Source organism: Lissotriton helveticus, chromosome 6 (assembly GCF_964261635.1).
Source record: "Lissotriton helveticus chromosome 6, aLisHel1.1, whole genome shotgun sequence".
NCBI classification, from domain to species: domain Eukaryota; kingdom Metazoa; phylum Chordata; class Amphibia; order Caudata; family Salamandridae; genus Lissotriton; species Lissotriton helveticus.
In genome coordinates, this window is record NC_136067.1 from 2,131,654,872 (window position 1) to 2,131,676,723 (window position 21,852).

A 21,852-nucleotide genomic window follows, 5' to 3' on the forward strand; every position below is an offset into this window, starting at 1 on the left:
GTGCTTGTTTGTAAGTGTGGTTGTTTGCCAGTGCTTGTTGATCAGTGCTTGTTTGTAACTGTTGTTGTTTGTCAGTGCTTGTTGATCAGTGCTTGTTTGTAACTGTGGTTGCTTGTCAGTGCTTGTTTGTAACTGTGGTTGTTTGCCAGTGCTTGTTGATCAGTGCTTGTTTGTAACTGTGATTGTTTGCCAGTGCTTGTTGATCAGTGCTTGTTTGTAACTGTGGTTGTTTGTCAGTGCTTGTTGATCAGTTCTTGTTTGTAAGTGTGGTTGCTTGTCAGTGCTTGTTTGTAACTGTGGTTGTTTGCCAGTGCTTGTTGATCAGTGCTTGTTTGTAACTGTGGTTGTTTGTCAGTGCTTGTTGATCAGTGCTTGTTTGTAAGTGTGGTTGCTTGTCAGTGCTTGTTTGTAAGTGTGGTTGTTTGCCAGTGCTTGTTGATCAGTGCTTGTTTGTAACTGTGGTTGTTTGCCAGTGCTTGTTGATCAATGCTTGTTTGTAACTGTGGTTGTTTGCCAGTGCTTGTTGATCAGTGCTTGTTTGTAAGTGTGGTTGTTTGCCAGTGCTTGTTGATCAGTGCTTGTTTGTAAGTGTGGTTGTTTGCCAGTGCTTGTTGATCAGTGCTTGTTTGTAACTGTGGTTGTTTGTCAGTGCTTGTTTGTAAGTGTGGTTGGTTGCCAGTGCTTGTTGATCAGTGCTTGTTTGTAACTGTGGTTGTTTGCCAGTGCTTGTTGATCAGTGCTTGTTTGTAACTGTGGTTGTTTGCCAGTGCTTGTTGATCAGTGCTTGTTTGTAACTGTGGTTGTCAGTGCTTGTGTGGTTGTTTGCCAGTGCTTGTTGATCAGTGCTTGTTTGTAACTGTGGTTGTTTGCCAGTGCTTATTGATCAGTGCTTGTTTGTAAGTGTGGTTGCTTGTCAGTGCTTGTTTGTAAGTGTGGTTGTTTGCCAGTGCTTGTTGATCAGTGCTTGTTTGTAAGTGTGGTTGTTTGTCAGTGCTTGTTGACCAGTGCTTGTTTGTAACTGTGGTTGTTTGCCAGTGCTTGTTGATCAGTGCTTGTTTGTAACTGTGGTTGTTTGCCAGTGCTTGTTGATCAGTGCTTGTTTGTAACTGTGGTTGTTTGCCAGTGCTTGTTTGTAAGTGTGGTTGTTTGCCAGTGCTTGTTGATCAGTGCGTGTTTGTAAGTGTGGTTGTTTGCCAGTGCTTGTTGATCAGTGCTTGTTTGTAAGTGTGGTTGTTTGTCAGTGCTTGTTTGTAAGTGTGGTTGTTTGGCAGTGCTTGTTGATCAGTGCTTGTTTGTAAGTGTGGTTGTTTGCCAGTGCTTGTTGATCAGTGCTTGTTTGTAACTGTGGTTGTTTGCCAGTGCTTGTTGATCAGTGCTTGTTTGTAAGTGTGGTTGTTTGCCAGTGCTTGTTGATCAGTGCTTGTTTGTAACTGTGGTTGTTTGCCAGTGCTTGTTGATCAGTGCTTGTTTGTAAGTGTGGTTGTTTGTCAGTGCTTGTTGATCAGTGCTTGTTTGTAAGTGTGGTTGTTTGCCAGTGCTTGTTGATCAGGGCTTGTTTGTAAGTGTGGTTGTTTGCCAGTGCTTGTTGATCAGTGCTTGTTTGTAAGTGTGGTTGTTTGCCAGTGCTTGTTGATCAGTGCTTGTTTGTAAGTGTGGTTGTTTGTCAGTGCTTGTTGATCAGTGCTTGTTTGTAAGTGTGGTTGTTTGCCAGTGCTTGTTGATCAGTGCTTGTTTGTAAGTGTGGTTGTTTGCCAGTGCTTGTTGATCAGTGCTTGTTTGTAAGTGTGGTTGTTTGCCAGTGCTTGTTGATCAGTGCTTTTTTGTAAGTGTGGTTGTTTGCCAGTGCTTGTTGATCAGTGCTTGTTTGTAACTGTGGTTGTTTGTCAGTGCTTGTGTGGTTGTTTGTCAGTGCTTGTTGATCAGTGCTTGTTTGTAACTGTGGTTGTTTGCCAGTGCTTGTTGATCAGTGCTTGTTTGTAACTGTGGTTGTTTGTCAGTGCGTGTGTGGTTGTTTGTCAGTGCTTGTTGATCAGTGCTTGTTTGTAACTGTGGTTGTTTGTCAGTGCTTGTTTGTAACTGTGGTTGTTTGCCAGTGCTTGTTGATCAGTGCTTGTTTGTAAGTGTGGTTGTTTGCCAGTGCTTGTTGATCAGTGCTTGTTTGTAAGTGTGGTTGTTTGTCAGTGCTTGTTTGTAAGTGTGGTTGTTTGTCAGTGCTTGTTTGTAAGTGTGGTTGTTTGCCAGTGCTTGTTGATCAGTGCTTGTTTGTAAGTGTGGTTGTTTGTCAGTGCTTGTTTGTAAGTGTGGTTGTTTGCCAGTGCTTGTTGATCAGTGCTTGTTTGTAAGTGTGGTTGTTTGTCAGTGCTTGTTGATCAGTGCTTGTTTGTAAGTGTGGTTGTTTGCCAGTGCTTGTTGACCAGTGCTTGTTTGTAAATGTGGTTGTTTGCCAGTGCTTGTTGATCAGTGCTTGTTTGTAAGTGTGGTTGTTTGTCAGTGCTTGTTTGTAAGTGTGGTTGTTTGCCAGTGCTTGTTGATCAGTGCTTGTTTGTAAGTGTGGTTGTTTGCCAGTGCTTGTTGATCAGTGCTTGTTTGTAAGTGTGGTTGTTTGCCAGTGCTTGTTGATCAGTGCTTGTTTGTAAGTGTGGTTGTTTGCCAGTGCTTGTTGATCAGTGCTTGTTTGTAAGTGTGGTTGTTTGTCAGTGCTTGTTTGTAACTGTGGTTGTTTGCCAGTGCTTGTTGATCAGTGCTTGTTTGTAAGTGTGGTTGTTTGCCAGTGTTTGTTGATCAGTGCTTGTTTGTAAGTGTGGTTGTTTGTCAGTGCTTGTTTGTAAGTGTGGTTGTTTGTCAGTGCTTGTTTGTAAGTGTGGTTGTTTGCCAGTGCTTGTTGATCAGTGTTTAGCCACCTGCTGCATGCACTCGGTTCTGATTGGAGGGCTCGGCGGCAGCAGTACGCGCCTGCGGGTCCTCACGCCTGTGACGTTACGAGGAGAGGGTTAGCGCTCTAGCTTGTGGTGCGCTGTCAGACGTCTCCTGTCGGGAGTCCCCTTTCTATGTCTATGGCTGCACTGAAAGGCGGCGGTAATAGGTAGCCTCTGATGCGCATGCGTGATCGTACGTTTCCAGCGGGAGGGCGGTCGGGTGTTTCTTCAATTTCTCTGCTTGGTGCAGTCCTTCTTCTATGTTTACGTCGGAATAGTCCGTTCTGAGGCGCGGGCCCCTCTTTGTGGCACCGGGGACGGTATTGGTCTGCGCCGCTGCGGTGTGCGCATGCGCGCCCGGCAGACGCTCCCTGGCCGCGCATGCGCAGTGCATAAGTAGCTGCTGAGGCCCGGGGCAGGCTGGGTAAGTGCATTTGTTGTGTTCAGAGGGATGGAGGCGAAGATAAACACCGGGGGCCCCGAGGGGGCGAGGAGCAGAGGGGGGAGAGGGGAGCCATGGGGGGGAGAGGCAGAGAGGGGCCTGGGGGAGAGGGGAGCCATGGGGGGGAGAGGCAGAGAGGGGCCTGGGGGAGAGAGGGGAGCCATGGGGGGAGAGGCAGAGAGGGGCCTGGGGGAGAGGGGAGCCATGGGGGGAGAGGCAGAGAGGGGCCTGGGGGGGAGAGGGGAGCCATGGGGGGAGAGGCAGAGAGGGGCCTGGGGGAGAGGGGAGCCATGGGGGGAGAGGCAGAGAGGGGCCTGGGGGGGAGAGGGGAGCCATGGGGGGAGAGGCAGAGAGGGGCCTGGGGGAGAGGGGAGCCATGGGGGGAGAGGCAGAGAGGGGCCTGGGGGAGAGGGGAGCCATGGGGGGAGAGGCAGAGAGGGGCCTGGGGGAGAGAGGGGAGCCATGGGGGGAGAGGCAGAGAGGGGCCTGGGGGGGAGAGGGGAGCCATGGGGGGAGAGGCAGAGAGGGGCCTGGGGGAGAGGGGAGCCATGGGGGGAGAGGCAGAGAGGGGCCTGGGGGGGAGAGGGGAGCCATGGGGGGAGAGGCAGAGAGGGGCCTGGGGGAGAGGGGAGCCATGGGGGGAGAGGCAGAGAGGGGCCTGGGGGAGAGGGGAGCCATGGGGGGAGAGGCAGAGAGGGGCCTGGGGGAGAGAGGGGAGCCATGGGGGGAGAGGCAGAGAGGGGCCTGGGGGGGAGAGGGGAGCCATGGGGGGAGAGGCAGAGAGGGGCCTGGGGGAGAGGGGAGCCATGGGGGGAGAGGCAGAGAGGGGCCTGGGGGAGAGGGGAGCCATGGGGGAGAGGCAGAGAGGGGTCTGGGGGGGAGAGGGGAGCCATGGGGGGAGAGGCAGAGAGGGGCCTGGGGGGGAGAGGGGAGCCCGGGGGGAGCCCCTGCAGTCTGAGGCCCCTGGGTGCAGGGCTGAGAGTGAGCACACAGGGGCTGTGCACCCCTGAGGTGGGTGCAGGGCTGAGAGTGAGCACACAGGGGCTGCACTGTACTAAGGCTGGCTGTGCACCCCTGAGGGGGGTGCAGGGCTGAGAGTGAGCACACAGGGGCTGCACTGTACTAAGGCTGGCTGTGCACCCCTGAGGGGGGTGCAGGGCTGAGAGTGAGCACACAGGGGCTGCACTGTACTAAGGCTGGGTGTGCACCCCTGAGGGGGGGTGCAGGGCTGAGAGTGAGCACACAGGGGCTGCACTGTACTAAGGCTGGCTGTGCACCCCTGAGGTGGGTGCAGGGCTGAGAGTGAGCACACAGGGGCTGCACTGTACTAAGGCTGGGTGTGCACCCCTGAGGTGGGTGCAGGGCTGAGAGTGAGCACACAGGGGCTGCACTGTACTAAGGCTGGGTGTGCACCCCTGAGGTGGGTGCAGGGCTGAGAGTGAGCACACAGGGGCTGCACTGTACTAAGGCTGGCTGTGCACCCCTGAGGGGGGTGCAGGGCTGAGAGTGAGCACACAGGGGCTGCACTGTACTAAGGCTGGCTGTGCACCCCTGAGGTGGGTGCAGGGCTGAGAGTGAGCACACAGGGGCTGCACTGTACTAAGGCTGGCTGTGCACCCCTGAGGGGGGTGCAGGGCTGAGAGTGAGCACACAGGGGCTGCACTGTACTAAGGCTGGCTGTGCACCCCTGAGGGGGGTGCAGGGCTGAGAGTGAGCACACAGGGGCTGCACTGTACTAAGGCTGGGTGTGCACCCCTGAGGGGGGGTGCAGGGCTGAGAGTGAGCACACAGGGGCTGCACTGTACTAAGGCTGGCTGTGCACCCCTGAGGTGGGTGCAGGGCTGAGAGTGAGCACACAGGGGCTGCACTGTACTAAGGCTGGGTGTGCACCCCTGAGGTGGGTGCAGGGCTGAGAGTGAGCACACAGGGGCTGCACTGTACTAAGGCTGGGTGTGCACCCCTGAGGTGGGTGCAGGGCTGAGAGTGAGCACACAGGGGCTGCACTGTACTAAGGCTGGCTGTGCACCCCTGAGGGGGGTGCAGGGCTGAGAGTGAGCACACAGGGGCTGCACTGTACTAAGGCTGGCTGTGCACCCCTGAGGTGGGTGCAGGGCTGAGAGTGAGCACACAGGGGCTGCACTCTACTAAGGCTGGCTGTGCGCCCCTGAGGGGGGTGCAGGGCTGAGAGTGAGCACACAGGGGCTGTGCACCCCTGAGGTGGGTGCAGGGCTGAGAGTGATCACACAGGGGCTGCACTGTACTAAGGCTGGCTGTGCACCCCTGAGGTGGGTGCAGGGCTGAGAGTGAGCACACAGGGGCTGCACTGTACTAAGGCTGGCTGTGCACCCCTGAGGTGGGTGCAGGGCTGAGAGTGAGCACACAGGGGCTGCACTGTACTAAGGCTGGCTGTGCACCCCTGAGGGGGGTGCAGGGCTGAGAGTGAGCACACAGGGGCTGCACTGTACTAAGGCTGGCTGTGCACCCCTGAGGGGGGGTGCAGGGCTGAGAGTGAGCACACAGGGGCTGCACTGTACTAAGGCTGGCTGTGCACCCCTGAGGGGGGTGCAGGGCTGAGAGTGAGCACACAGGGGCTGCACTGTACTAAGGCTGGCTGTGCACCCCTGAGGGGGGTGCAGGGCTGAGAGTGATCACACAGGGGCTGCACTGTACTAAGGCTGGCTGTGCACCCCTGAGGTGGGTGCAGGGCTGAGAGTGAGCACACAGGGGCTGCACTGTACTAAGGCTGGCTGTGCACCCCTGAGGGGGGTGCAGGGCTGAGAGTGAGCACACAGGGGCTGCACTGTACTAAGGCTGGCTGTGCACCCCTGAGGTGTGTGCAGGGCTGAGAGTGAGCACACAGGGGCTGCACTGTACTAAGGCTGGCTGTGCACCCCTGAGGTGGGTGCAGGGCTGAGAGTGAGCACACAGGGGCTGCACTGTACTAAGGCTGGCTGTGCACCCCTGAGGTGGGTGCAGGGCTGAGAGTGAGCACACAGGGGCTGCACTGTACTAAGGCTGGCTGTGCACCCCTGAGGTGTGTGCAGGGCTGAGAGTGAGCACACAGGGGCTGCACTGTACTAAGGCTGGCTGTGCACCCCTGAGGTGGGTGCAGGGCTGAGAGTGAGCACACAGGGGCTGCACTGTACTAAGGCTGGCTGTGCACCCCTGAGGTGGGTGCAGGGCTGAGAGTGAGCACACAGGGGCTGCACTGTACTAAGGCTGGCTGTGCACCCCTGAGGTGGGTGCAGGGCTGAGAGTGAGCACACAGGGGCTGCACTGTACTAAGGCTGGCTGTGCACCCCTGAGGGGGGTGCAGGGCTGAGAGTGAGCACACAGGGGCTGCACTGTACTAAGGCTGGCTGTGCACCCCTGAGGTGGGTGCAGGGCTGAGAGTGAGCACACAGGGGCTGCACTGTACTAAGGCTGGCTGTGCACCCCTGAGGTGGGTGCAGGGCTGAGAGTGAGCACACAGGGGCTGCACTGTACTAAGGCTGGCTGTGCACCCCTGAGGGGGGTGCAGGGCTGAGAGTGAGCACACAGGGGCTGCACTGTACTAAGGCTGGCTGTGCACCCCTGAGGGGGGTGCAGGGCTGAGAGTGAGCACACAGGGGCTGCACTGTACTAAGGCTGGCTGTGCACCCCTGAGGTGTGTGCAGGGCTGAGAGTGAGCACACAGGGGCTGCACTGTACTAAGGCTGGCTGTGCACCCCTGAGGTGGGTGCAGGGCTGAGAGTGAGCACACAGGGGCTGCACTGTACTAAGGCTGGCTGTGCACCCCTGAGGTGGGTGCAGGGCTGAGAGTGAGCACACAGGGGCTGCACTGTACTAAGGCTGGCTGTGCACCCCTGAGGTGGGTGCAGGGCTGAGAGTGAGCACACAGGGGCTGCACTGTACTAAGGCTGGCTGTGCACCCCTGAGGTGTGTGCAGGGCTGAGAGTGAGCACACAGGGGCTGCACTGTACTAAGGCTGGCTGTGCACCCCTGAGGTGGGTGCAGGGCTGAGAGTGAGCACACAGGGGCTGCACTGTACTAAGGCTGGGTGTGCACCCCTGAGGTGGGTGCAGGGCTGAGAGTGAGCACACAGGGGCTGCACTGTACTAAGGCTGGCTGTGCACCCCTGAGGGGGGTGCAGGGCTGAGAGTGAGCACACAGGGGCTGCACTGTACTAAGGCTGGCTGTGCACCCCTGAGGTGGGTGCAGGGCTGAGAGTGAGCACACAGGGGCTGCACTGTACTAAGACTGGGCTAAGGCTGGGTGTGCACCCCTGAGGTGTGTGCAGGGCTGAGAGTGAGCACACAGGGGCTGCACTGTACTAAGGCTGGCTGTGCACACCTGAGGTGGGTGCACTGCTGGCTCCTGGAGTGCACATCAGTGGGGAGCACCTCCTCTGCAGAGAGGCTCTGGGCTTGCACTCCAGAGGGGGGGTTGGTGCCCTCTTACAGGACTTGTAAAATCTCCTTCCTGTACCCTCTGATGAGCCAGACTTTGCCAGGGAGGCTCCGGGCTGGCACAGATCAGGCGTCCAGCGAGTGAGCCATAGAGGTGCCTTCAAACCTGGTCTTCATCTTGTCACGTTTACTTTTAAAGACCCAGTTCAGGTGTCAGCTTGTGTCCTCTTACTAACTTATTGTTGTCGGAGCAACTGGGCAGTCATCATTCTAGCAATCATTGGCAAAAGCAGAAATACTTTTGGTCTCAAATAACACACATTGCCACAGTAGTTCCTGGCACTGAACAAAACTACTTTTTGTGCCGAAATGCTCCTCGTGAAAGAGCAGAATGCGGTCACTCACAGTGAAGCCAGCCGGTAGATAGATAGACATAAAATTTTAATAAAAATAAAAGGTATTGGTTAACGCCAACTTAAATAGGACCACAATTCTTAAAGAAATTCACGAATGTGCGCCAATGGTGTATGTCCTAGCATTAGTGCAGATTTATGGCTTTTCATGAACTCAAAAGAATTTATAGAAGTAGATCAGGATATCGTACTCCTAGAAAATATTTGTGAACTGCATTTTAGCACAAGCAAATTTGCATGTGTAGATTTGCTCATGTGAAAATCTGTTGAGCAGTAACAAGTCCACTTTCCCACCAAACTCTTTTTCCACAAACCCTGGAAGAAGCTTTACTTCTTTCCTTGTCAGGAGTACATTTCTAGCCTTTCTCTGTTTTGGAAATGAGTAAAGATGACCTGATGAAAACCCATCAAACATACAAGTTAGTAGGTTTGCACAGACTCAAAAGGGCATTCCAAGCATGGGGAACTATTGCTTTCCCCTACCTCAATCCCCAGAGTGTAGATCTGCTGAAAGAAGGCAAAATAAGGAAATACTAGCATTCAAACCCTACTATGGTTGAGCTCTTGCATAATCAGCGAGGCTATTATCGGATCCTTCATATAATCAGATTGCTGCCATGATTTGCCCCCACCCTACATAGCATCAAAAGGACAAGTATATTTTGTTACAGGACAAATAGATTTATGAAGCAAACTGTCCCTTGGACAAGTAGATATTTTAATAATTCCCACACTCTTGCTGTGATGAGATAGATTTTAATAGGATCAAAAGAAATCAGAACACTTTACTTGGTGACCTGCAAATGATATATATGCCCTTAAACCCAAATTCAAAATATAATTTGTAAGCTGTCTAGTTTTATCAGTAAAACTCCATGTCTGTAGAACATCTGTGGCCATTTTAATAGAAAATGTGGTGCCTGTAAATGACAATGCACAACCCTATCATGCTTCAGTAATATATATTTAATAAAAGTGAGAGTTTTTTAAATTAACTGAGAAACATTCCTAACTATCCCCCGAGTTTGGAGGAGGAATTTGTACTTGTTAAAAACAAAAAGCAGTTTGACCCTCCAGTGAAGTTTCTTCAAAGTAAAGGTGGACCGCCAATTCCCTGGATGGGGTGGAAGGAGGAATAGGCCATTGATGGTGAACGTAAGTGTGTAAAGGAAAAAAAGAGCATTTTCCCACATTGTTTGGATCAGAGGGCCAAGTGGTTTTTAGAACTTTGCCACAAGTCATGCGGCAGGATGGACAACGAGATATTGATGTGTAGGAGGAAGCCTTATTGACAATGGAGTATAGGTTTAAACCTACCACTAGCGTAGCATTTAATAGGTATAATATTTATACTATAGCTCAAAAGGATGGGAAGTCAATTGATGAAGTTTACAGCTCTGAGAGCCCTTTCTATGATATGCACTGTTGGTCTCATGACTGTTGAAATGATTAGACATCAAATAACTGTGCATTTCTTAACTCCTGTTTCCTGTGTGTCCTGCCCTTCGTTCTTCTCCTATGTAGGTCTTAACCACTGGTTCCTTTACCCCCCCCCCTTCCTTCTTCTCATATATGAGTCCTAACTCCTGGTTTCTGTGCCTCTCTGCTCTTCGTTTGTCTCCTATGTTTGTCCTAACTCCTGATTCCTCTGCCTCCCCATCGTCATTCGTCTCATATATAAGTCCTAACTCCTGGGTCCCCTACCTTCCCGTCCTTTGTTCTCTCATATGTGGGTCATAACTACTGGCTCCTGTACTTCACTGCCCTTCATTCTTCTACTGTCCAAGTCCTAACTCCTGTTTCCTGTGCGTCCTGCCCTTCGTTCTTCTCCTATGTAGGTCTTAACTCCTGGTTCCTTTACCTCTCCGCCCTTCCTTCTTCTCATATATGAGTCCTAACTCCTGGTTTCTGTGCCTCTCTGCTCTTCGTTCTTCTCCTATGATTGTCCTAACTCCTGATTCCTCTGCCTCCCCATAGTCGTTCGTCTCATATATAAATCCTAACTCCTGGTTCCTGTACCTTCCCGTCCTTTGTTCTCATATGTGGGTCATAACTACTTGCTCCTGTACCTCCCTGCCCTTCGTTCTTCTCCTGTCCAAGTCCTAACTCCTGGTTTCTGTACCTCTTTGTTCTTTCTTCTCCTATGAAGGTCCTAACTCCTTGTTCGTATACCTCCCCACCCTTTGTTCTTCTCCTATGTATGTTCTAACTCCTGGCTCCTGTACTTCCCCGCCCTTAGATCCTTACTTCTGGTTCCTGGACCTCTTGTCCCATCTTTCTTCTCCTATGTTGGTCCTTACTCCTGGTTCCTGTACCTCATCACCCTTCGTCCTTCTCCTGTGTCGGTTCTAACTCCTAGCTTCTGTACCGCATCGCCCTTTGTTATTTTCCTGTATAAAGTCTATCTCCTGGTTCCTAGAGTAGGTTGCTGTTGTGCTAATGAATAAATCCAGCTCAGGGCACTGAGCTTTCTACCATAGGGGATGGAGCCACTGAGTCAGGAGCGAGCGAAAATGCATTAGAGTGCTGGGTGTAGGGGCAGCAGGGAGTGGGGGGTTCAGTTTTGGAGGGAACGGGGTGTTGTTCAGTGACTGGCAAGATAGTCTGACTTGCAAGACTGGATGTTGAAGGAGAGTGTTGGAAAATGAAAAAAAGGTTTTGGGCATTATCTACATGGAGATGATGGGGTAAGTAATGAAATCACTTCAGAAGACAGTGAAAGGGTTCCAAAGAGGAAGTCTGTGGGTGTCGGAGAGAGGGATGAGCCTCGGAAAGCTCAATAAGTCAGAGAAGGAATGGTCACCACAGCTGATATGGTAATGCAATGATATCTGTGGCAGGCAGCTGTGTGGCCTGGCAGTGGCTGTAAGTGTGACAGGCAGCTGTGATCCCGGATGGTGGCTGTGGCAGGCAGAAAAGAGGCCTTGTGGTGCCTGTGATTGTGGCCGGCAGCAAAGACCTGGTGGTGGCTGTGACAGGCTGCAGTGAGGTTTGGTAGTGGCTGTAAGTGTGGCAGGTGGCAGTGAAGCCCTGCGGTAGCTGTTAGTGTGGCAGGCGGCAGTGCCTGAGACTCCTCCCTCTGTACGTTACACTCTAGAGTGCCTACTGCACCCCCAAACAGCGCAGGGAACTAGAGTGTTGACCATTTTTCATATGCTTTTGAACGCAGTTCATTTGTTTATTCAATTCTTATATTGTTTCCTTTCTTATTTGTTTTTCTTGTATTTCGTTTCATTGCTTTTCCTTCTTCCGTTCCATTTAAAATTATACAACACGCTAACAGTATTTCAATAACAGTGTGACAAAAGCTTGAGTCTTTGCTGGAACATGCTCTTCATTTTTTTCACAACAGCCATAGCCAACACATGTTTTGTCGTGCTTACGGTTGTGTGCAGCGACTTTTTACGGCTATACTCAATACCTGAAGATCCTTAAATCCGGTTGTATTTCCGTCCCAAATGGGATTAGTAGGGTCCAATGTCAGACACACAGTTAAGACTGCACATATGTTGTGTCCTGAAATATCCCCTCCTATTCACAGTATATGTATTCTGATTGTGGTTCCCAATGAGGAGTTCCTTAAACGAGGATTTAGTGGTAGTGCAAGTTTACTCAGGCACAAATAAAAAAAATCTGTGGTGCAGTGCACCCTCTCGATGCCGGTTGTGTTAAATAAAACAACCGGCAGCTTTATCCTTGCCGGTATTAATACGAGACCTTTGCCTCTGTGATGAACAGAGCTCCTGTATGCCGGAACAAAATTACCTAAACCAGGCACATGTCGACTGCAGCAGAATTCTAATTATTTACATTTTGCTACAGCCCTAGTTTAAAAGGGCCTTGTACAAAATGGGCCTATATTTCATAGACATTCCTCAATCAATCAATCAGGGACTGTAAGCATGCTACTCACCCGTGAGGGTCTCAAGGCACTGAGGGGGGGGGGGTCCGCAGATCCGTTTATCCAAAGAGCCAGATCTTGAGGGTCTTCCTGAAGGTGTTCAGGGAGGGGGCACGCCTGAAATCTGCCGGTAGCGGTAGATTTTGAAAGTGACTCTTTTCTCCACGAGGAGCCGGTGGAGACTTCGTAGGGGGATACCGAGGACGAGTCTGGTAGCAGTGTTCTGTATTGTCTGGAGTTTGCGGAGTAGGGACTTGTTGATGCCGGCGTAGAGTGCGTTTCCATAGTCCAGTCTGCTGGTGATGAGTGTGTGGGTGACTATCTTCCTTGACTCAGGGGGGATGCACTAGAAGGTCTTGCGGAGGATGCAGAGGGTGTTGAAGCAGCTGGAGGTGATGGCGTTGACCTGTCGGTTCATGGTGAGTGATGAGTTAAGTACGATGCAGACGTTCTTGGTGTGGTCTGAGGGGGCACGTGGGCTTCTGAGGGCAATCGGCCACCAGGTGCTCTCCCATGCAGAAGGGGTGGTACCGAGGATGAGGGCTTCTGTCTTCTCGGCGTTGAGCTTCAGGCAGCTGTTGGTCATCCAGACTGCGACGTCTTGCATTCCTTTCTGGAAGTTGAGTTTGGCAGTAGTGGGGTCTTTGGTGAGGGAGAGGATGAGCTGGGTGTCGTCGGCGTAGGATAGGATGTTGAGGCCGTGTTGTCAGACGATGGCTGCGAAGGGGGCTATGTAGATGGTGAAGAGAATGGGGCTCAGGGATGAACCCTTTGGGACTCCGCAGGTGATTTTCGTGAGGCCGGAGAGGAAGGGTGGGAGTCTGATCCCTTGGCTTCTTCCGTTGAGAAATGATCGGATCCAGCCCAGGGCTTTTCCTTGTATGCCTGCGTCGTGTAGTCTGGCGACTAGTGTGCGGTGGGAGATGGTGTCAAAGGCCGCTGATAGGTCGAGTAGGATGAGGGCTGCTGCGTAGTGGTCTTGGTCCAGGAGGGTGCGGATGTCATCTGTGGTGGCGAGTAGGTCGGGCTCTGTGTAGTGGTTGCTTCGGAATCCGGATTGGTAACGGTTGAGGACGGCGTTCTCTTCAATGAATCGTGCCAATTTCCTGTTGACTGTTTTCTCTGCAACTTTGGCTATGAAGGGGAGGAGCGAGATGGGTCGATAGTTCTCGAGGTCGGTGGGGTCAGCTGTGGGCTTTTTGAGCAGGCGTCTGACTTCTGCACGCTTCCAGTCGTCTGGGAAGGAGCCTGTTTTGAAGGTGGTGTTGATGGTGCGTTGTAGTTCGGGTGCGATGGCAGCAGCATCTCTGTGGTAGATGTGAGGGGGCAGGGGTCGGTGGGGGCCCCCGAGTGGATGCTTTTCATGGTCCAGGTGGTGTCTTTGGCCGTGATCGGTGTACAGTTGGAGATGGTTGGCTGGCTGGTGTTTTTGGGGGTTAGGGGCCATCTGTGGCGCCTGGTGGATGGTCGATGAAGTTGTGGTAGAAGTTTTTGATCTTGAGGTGGAAATAGGTTCCAAGCTTGTCGCAAACGTTTTGGGATGGGGTGATGTCTATGGCTTGGGGTGGGTCTATGGCTATGGGTTGGTGAATTCTTGAATGACGCTGAAAACTTCCTTGGAGTTGGCCAGGATTTTGTTGTGGAAGAAGTTCCTCTTGGTAGCTCTGATCTGGTTGTGGAAGTCCGTGATCTGGTTGTGGTAGTCCGTCATGGCGTCCTTCTAGGTGGTGTGGTTTTCGGTTGTCTTGGTGTTTCTCCAGTTCTTCTCCAGGCGTCTACAGGTGCGTCTTGCTTCTTGGAATGCGATGATGTACCAGGCGGCATTCCTGGGGTGTTGTCTGTCGGGGTTGCGTAGCGGGGCGAGCTCGTCTGCACAGTCGGATATCCGGGTGTGGTGTTCTCTGGTTGCGTCGTTTGCCCAGGTGTGGTTGTCTCGTGTGAGGGTGGAGTTAAGTTGCTTGTCGGTAACCTTGCTCCAGTTTCTTCGTGTTGGGGGTGGGGCTGGTTTGGGTGCCTTGGGTTTGTTGATGGCGAAGTGTACGCAGTGGTGGTCGGTCCATGGTGGCTGCGTTTTGTGGCTGAATTGGATGCTGTTTCCTGCTGCGAAGATGGGGTCGAGGGTGTGTCCTGCTCAGTGAGTCGGTGTGTTGACAAGTTGTTTAAGTCCGATGCTGGCGAGATTGTCATGAAAGATAGTGGCGTTATGGTCGCTGGGGTTGTCGAGGCGGATGTTCAGGTCTCCAATGAGTATGTAGTTTGTTGAGGCGATGGCGTGGGGTGCGATGAAGTCGGTGATGGTGGTGGCAAAGGGTGGTCGGGGGCCGGGGGGTCTGTAGACGAGGGTTCCTCAGTGTGTTGCTTTGGGGGTGGTCTGTATCTGAAAGTGCAGGTGTTCGGCGGAGGGGAAGGTTTAGCTGGAGGTGGTGAGGCGGAGGCGGAGGGTGCTCTTTTGGGCGATGGCGAGGCCCCCTCCTCGGTGTTTGGGGCGGTCTTTCCTCTGAATCCTGTATACGTCTGGGATGGCGGTGCTGATGTCGGGGGCGGAGGATGCGTTGGTCCAGGTCTCTGTGAAGAAGGCGACTTTGGGCGAGAGAGAGTCAAGTGGGTTCCAGATTTCCATGGTGTGTTTGTGTACGGAGCGTATTTTGAGGAGGATGCATTTTAGGGTGTCGCCGGTGCTGGCGTCGGCGGTGTTGGAGACCGGGATGGTGGTGGGGGTCTGGCAGCAGTGAAGGCAGGAGAACTAGCCGTTGGTTGTGTTCTGCGAGGCCTGTTGGCATTCTCGAAGACTTCCAGGGTTGAGTGCGAGGAGGGTGGTGGTGTAGTAGCGATGGGTAGTGGGAGATCCAGGGTTCCTGGCACTGGCCACGGACGGGCGCAGGCGGGCTTGCCTATGGCGCGCCGGCGGCCGCCAATAAGTAGGGGAGGTGGGAGGGAGGAGAGCCTGGGAGGAGAGAGCGGGGGAATTCCGGAGGGGGAGAGGCCACAGGGGCAGCAGCGGCGAAATGTACAGGCAGGAACGTGAAAATAAAAACCATGGTGGAATTAGAGCAAGACCCAGATGGGCGCAATAACAGTGGCATAACAGGGAAAAATTAAGAAAAAAAAGTCTGAGAAAGGTTATGGTGGTTGCAGGCAGTCTGGTCCCAGTTGGAGCGGGAGCAGGCGCAGGAGCGGACAGCAGCCTCGAACCTCCCAAGGAGGAGGTCGGGTCTGGAGGCAAGAGACGGCACAGCAGAGCTGCGGGGAGAGAGTGGACCTAGTCTGAGGGTCGGAGGTCTTATTCCATTCTGGTCCATTTTGTGCGTTGCATTCATGCACGGTTATATTGAGGGGTTGTTCATTCCTGCCTGGTACCTCTTGGGCAGCTCCTGTCTGCCAGCTCTGCCAGTCATCGCCGTGGCTTCAATTACAGCAGCCTATGTTCGCACCTTATCTGCCGCTCAGACAGTGACGATGAGGATTAGATTATATGAAGAGTGGATTTCTTTCACCCAAGCCTTGCTCACTGCATATTCGAAGGTTCCTGCACAGGTTTAAAAGCTGCCTTCAAGATGGCATTTTCAAAGTTCCGCTGTAGGGAGCTGGCTGTGAGAATCAAAGACTTCTGCTTTATTGATTGTTTTCGTGTTCGTGTGAATGAAAGAATGAGCCAAAGGCCCTGATCATGAGTTTGGCGGTCCGACCTTACCACTGGGCTGGTGGCGGCAGTGCTAAGGCAGCGACGGCATGCTTCGGCTCCTAGAAAGAGCCTGTATCACATGCTGCCGCAATGCAGCGCCACTTGCACGTCGGGTGCACTGTGTACTTTGCACCATGTCCTGCACGGCAGACAGTGCACGCACAACAGTGTAAACAGAGGGGAGCACAACATGTGCCCCCATGCGCAGTCCCCAATGGGCATAACCATCCTGGGCCCTGTTTGGCGGCTCCTTCCCAGACTTTCTGCCAACCTTTTCATGGTGGGTCCTGGCCATAAAAATGCCAGTGGAAAGGCAGGTCGCAATCAGCATGGTGGTGCCGGCAATGACACCACCTCCATGGCCTGCTGCTTTCCCCACCGCCGCTGCTGCAGGGTCAAAGATTGTGGCAGCGGTATTGTGACGGTGCAACTGCCATGCTCATAATTTGGCAGTCAAACCGCAGAGGAAGTGGCGGTCGCACCGCCACCGACGGTACGGCAGTATTGGGACCACTGTACTCGTAATCAGCCTCAAAGAGTTTATAAAGGTCTGATGATTGAGCACATAGATGGGTGAATAGATGACTGACCGGATCAACTACATATCTAAAATACTAAGTCAATGCCCTTTCAATAGGAAAAGGCCAGACTGGTTGGATTTGCCAATGCTTGTTTAACATGGGGATTGGTGTTTACAGATTTCCTCGCTTTCCAGTCAGAGAAAGAAAAATAAAGTGAATTTTGTGACAATCTTGCTGGCGTGCAGATAACGGCTGTAGGATGTCATTTTTTGTAACACACAAATCATAAATACCTATAAAGGATCTGTGCACGTTCAGCAGTTAAAAGCAACAATGACGCACATGTTTTGTAATTCTGGAGTGTGATGGTGTTAGAAAGGCGATCCCGGGGGAGGCAGAAGATGTCTGACTGACCACCCCTAGGTCCACCTCTCCGTCTAGAAGCAGCCGAGCGTTATCGAGAGGCCTCCTGGGTGAGGGTCCTCTGCTAGGATCGTACAGCAGAGTAACCACAATACTACAAACGGACACCACACAAGAGGTTAAGTTCTCAAGCTTTATCAGGAATAAAGGTTGCTGATTCTCAGCGGTGTGTTCAGGCAGATCGAGGGATCTGTAGAGTCTCGTAAAAGGGACGGGGTAGCGGGACAGTCTCAATATGGGTGCAGGAAGGGATACCCTGCGCACAGCTCTCAATCCTCGAGCCGGGGGTTCCGAGAGGCCGAGCCGCGGCAGCGCCAGCAGGACTCGACAGGTGGTCGGTAACGGAGAGTAGGCCGCGGCTGCGCCAGCAGGCCTCGAGGTGGTTTTGGTGAGGATGGGCCGCGGCAGCGCCAGCAGGCTCTCAAGATGGTTCAGCAAAGGTGGGCCGTGGCAGCGCCAGCAGGCTCACAAGATGGTTCAGCAAAGGTAGGGCCGCGGCAGCGCCAGCAGGCTCTCAGGGTATCTTCAGGTTACAGGAAAATGAGTTCTTCTGGTGTCGGCCGTGACAGCGTCAGCAGAGCTTTCCAGTCCAGGATACAACTGGCGTCCTACTCCGGGGCTGGCCCAGATATAGGACTGGGGTCCTTTGATGTCCGGACCCTCGCGCCTGGGGGCCAGAGGGGCCGGGATGATGGTGTCCAGACACCCAGCAGGGGGGTGGAGCCAGCGCCCAGGGAGGCCGGAGGGCGGTCGATACCAGGCGTCCGGAGACGGCTGGAGGGCCATCGAAACTCCCCTTCCTCCGGGATCTGTCGAGTGGCCACTCGACCACCTGGGTGGATCTTGGTGCCTCGATGTCGGGGCTTCGCTGGGGCCGGGGCCGAGGCCACGTGTTCGTGACGTGGTGGGCCCAAGATGGAGTCGGGCGAGGTCTCGTGTTCAGGACATGATGGGCCCAAGATGGAGCCAGGCCGGTAGTGGTGGTCCGGGATGGTAACCGGACCGGCAGTGTTGGGGCGTGCCGGGTCGGGCAGAAGGGGCTGCCCGAGGCTCGGTGGAGGGCGGATGTCGTTCTGGGCCCGCCATGCGGGAGGGGTAGGACCACGCCATGAGGCCGGGTCCAACAGATGGAAACAGAGATTTTAATGGGATCAAAACACTTCTCTTGGTGATTCACAAATGATAATTATTTACTAAACCCGATCTCCACGCATTCTCCTGTGTGTGCAGTATAGTTTTATCAATAAAAGTGCATCTTTGTAAATTTAGTGGCCATTTAAACAGAAAGTGTGCGCTCTGTAAATGGCACAGCTACACCACATCATGTTTTATTTACCTTAAGAAATTGCCCTCCTCATGTCCATTAAAGCTCTGTGGGTCGAAAGGTTTGTCGTTCTATAAATTGGATCGTGGTTCTTAAGAGTTTGGGTAGCACTGCTCCAGTTGGATGGTATTTTCGATGATGTGGGGTGGTGTTTTGGGATATTCAGGGGCTCCTTGTTAATCCGGGATGTAAAATGTTCAGGAGTTGGGAGGAGCCAGCCTTTATAATCGCATTGTCAGGAAATACACCGCTTGTTTATTCACTAATTCTATTCTGCGCACATTTATAGAGGGCACGGCTACCCCTGGGCATCCCAGCGCTAACAACGCAACCCAGAGTACTCCACTACGGTCCACGAGTTTATGGGACATTTTGGTTATCAAACAGACAGGTTTTTAGAGATTTCCAAAACAGCAGTTCGCTGTCCATGAGCTTCATGGTGTAGGAAGGGAGTCCCTTAGCTGGGCCGCGTTGTAGGCGTTTGAGCGCCCTCCACTTTTTGCTCTTCGTATAGTTGGAACCAAGGCTAATTTAGCAGGATCAATAGTTGAGTGAAAGGAAGAGTACTGCCACGGCGAAGTACATTTTTACCCAGAGTGTGAACTTCCTTACTTTTATTTCACTATTGAAACCCAGTTACAAAGGGGCCCAAGAGCACCTCCATGTTTTGTTTTAGCAATGCGGCCGGAGATGAGTGTCTGTTGGGCGCTAGTGGCAGAGACCCAGACAGAAGTACTACTGAAGCTGGTCAGTCCTATCTAGTAGAGGTGCACCCAGAGGGATTCAGCTTCAGGGAACATTCAGACTGCAGTCCACACTGGGAGGGTGACTCATCGGCTGTGCTCACAACAAAGGGTCGTAGTCTTGCTGGTGCAGCCTTTGCAGTCAAGCTGCAGTGGCACCGGGGACACCACGTGCCAGCCTCTCTCGGGTGTTTGTCCAAGATATGTCATCCTTTTAGAGACCTCTTTTGAACTCTGTTCTTATAGCCATGATTGCCTGGGACTGGTAGCTGGAGATGAGAGGTATTAGGTCTTTCCATACTGAAGGTGGGGTCTGTCCTGTTCAAACCTTGTCCAGTCCTGCTTCAGAACAGCTTCACTGCTTTGTAATGAACACTGCATTTGACCGGGATCTCTGGAGCCCCCCAGCAGCCTGGATGCAGCCTTCAGGTCATCTCTTGACCTCTGACCGTCTATGTTCCTTTTACTGTGCCTTTATTCAAGGCTCACCCTAGTATTTCCATATCTATTTGGTTTAATGTTTTTGTGTCATCTATAGGAGTGAAGACTTCAGTTCTCCTGTATTCTTTAACCATATTGTAAAGTTCGTAATCTGTAATTGTGGACCCGGGAATGATCTATTTCCCTAGAGTTGCACGTTTCCTTCTACAGCTGTAGTTTCAGGATGTATATATTGCCCTGGGATGTTGTTACTTTATTGCCCTGTTGATCATGGTCACTAAAAATGAGTTAATAGGTAATGGTCTCACTTTATGGATGACAGACACACAAACATATCCAGCTCTTTAATGAGTTCTGATTTCGGTTCCTGTCTCCACAGGTAGCAGGAGAACTTCTCTGACTTCCTTCCATTGAAACCAAGACAAAAGGCACAATCTGAGACCCCCGCGCTGAAGCACAGAAAGGGGGGGCTGTGTCTGAGGCATCAATGGAGAGGCAAGTGTGTCCGAGTCAAGGCTGTGAGGATGCAAAGTTTCCCAAATGGTAAAGAGTCAGTTTGCCTCCACATCGGCCGACGACTGGAGTCTTCAGTGAAAAATGTATCAAGCTCACGTGCTTCAGCACATCCTACGCAGAGCATCGCGAGGACGCCTTTTGCATTATCTTAACACCAGCACTGTGTGCCGCTCTCAAGACTGATGCAAGACCGTGTGCTGGCTTGTGTGGTTGGCAGCAGTGGGAAGACGAGGAGTGCTCTTTTCTGATAGATCTTGGGAGGTCTTATGCTGTGTGTCTCTTATGCCAGCAGTGAGAAGACAAGTGGTCTCTTCTGAAGGCTCTTGCGGCAGCAGTCAGAAGGCATTGGGGCCCTCTTCGGGAGAGGTTGTTCCTCACAGCCCTGGTAACTGAGTGAAGGGTACAGCGTTGTGTTATGAATGACTGGAGTTCTACAAGAGAGACTGGCTACGAAGAGCCTAAACTTTCCAGTGATGACCAAGTGAAGGAGTTCTGGACATCCCTCCAGCCAAGCACAGAGATCATGGGCCAGATCACGAGTTCAGAATGAAGATCTTTAAGAGATCGCCATGATTAAGAGAGGACGCTCTCTTAAGCTAAGTGGACACTTAGTGTGATGGGATCACAAGACCTGCTGCAGCATTTCTAGGTCTTTAATATTCTTCAAGTTGCTTTGAAAGAAAGAGGGAGACCTCGCTTTTTGAGGACTCTTCGCGGATACAAAGGGATCACTCCTTGGGTAACGTAGAGCCCACCCTGACATCCAATCAAAATGTCCTCCTGCTTCTCCTGAAGAGTTAGATCTGGTTCTTCTGAGTCCACGGAGTGAGCTGGACTCTCCTGTGTGCTTATCCTTAAAGTAGAGCAGTGGCGGCGTGCGCCTCCTCTCAGGAGCATCTGATTGCAACTCCTCGACGGCAGCACTTAGTGACCAGACCAAGAGCGAAACATGACTGATGCCTTTACTGATCAGGTGAGCGCTTCATGTTTTCGGCGTGATTGAGTATGTTCCCAGGTTTCAGCAAGATATTAGGGTGGTCGGGGTCTAAGTGCAATATACAAACCTCCTCTCACCATTCCCTACAATTACATTGAAGATTACACACATTAACATCTGTTCCCTTCATTTGAAAACATGTGGGAGCAGCATATCTTTATGTGTGCGTTTTATGCTGTGTGGCCAGAGGGATGTCCCTGTACCTGCTCTACTATCAGAGCCCGCGTCCCTCACCCTTGAGTTGTTTCTCTGTTTTTGTGTCCTCGTACCTGTTCCTCTTTCAGAGCCCGCGTCCCTCACCCTTGAGTTGTTTACTTGTTTTTGTGTCCATGCACCTGTTCCTCTCAGAGCCCGCGTCTCTCACCCTTGAGTTGCTTCCTTGTTTTGTGTCCATGCACCTGTTCCTCTTTCAGAGCTCGCGTCCCTCACCCTTGAGTTGTTTCCCTGTTTTTGTGTCCATGCACCTGTTCCTCTTTCGGAGCCTGCGTCCCTCACCCTTGAGTTGTTTCCTTGTTTTTGTGTCCATGCACCTGTTCCTTTCAGAGCCCGCGTCCCTCACCCTTGAGTTCTTTCCTTGTTTTTGTGTCCATGCACCTGTTCCTTTCAGAGCCCGCGTCCCTCACCCTTGAGTTGTTTCTCTGTTTTTGTGTCCCTGCACCTGTTCCTCTTTCAGAGCCCGCGTCCCTCATCCTTGAGTTGTTTCCTTGTTTTTGTGTCCATGCACCTGTTCCTCTTTCAGAGCCCGCGTCCCTCACCCTTGAGTTGTTTCCTTGTTTTTGTGTCCATGCACCTGTTCCTTTCAAAGCCCGCGTCCCTCACTCTTGAGTTGTTTCCTTGTTTTTGTGTCCATGCACCTGTTCCTCTTTCAGAGCCCGCGTCCCTCACCCTTAAGTTGTTTCCTTGTTTTTGTGTCCATGCACCTGTACCTCTTTCAGAGCCGGCGTCCCTCACCCTTGAGTTGTTTCTCTGTTTTTGTGTCCATGCACCTGTTCCTCTTTCAGAGCCCGCGTCCCTCACCCTTGAGTTGTTTCTCTGTTTTTGTGTCCATGCACCTGTAACTCTTTCAGAGCCCGCGTCCCTCACCCTTGAGTTGTTTCTCTGTTTTTGTGTCCATGCACCTGTTCCTCTTTCGGAGCCCGCGTCCCT

The 21,852-nt window shown here is 52.4% G+C and overlaps 1 protein-coding gene across 1 annotated transcript in view; it reads left to right on the forward strand.

Annotated features, from left to right (window-relative positions):
• The first annotated feature begins 3,163 nt into the window (after positions 1-3,163).
• The window catches only part of LOC144764111 (uncharacterized), a 181,368-nt gene continuing 162,679 nt past the window's right edge, over positions 3,164-21,852 (forward strand). Inside the window, exons 1-2 of the mRNA XM_078650280.1 lie at positions 3,164-3,339; positions 19,573-20,682. Of these exons, the coding sequence (XP_078506406.1) occupies positions 20,659-20,682 (24 nt within the window). The 5' untranslated portion in view covers positions 3,164-3,339; positions 19,573-20,658. The remainder of the gene's footprint in view (positions 3,340-19,572; positions 20,683-21,852) is intronic.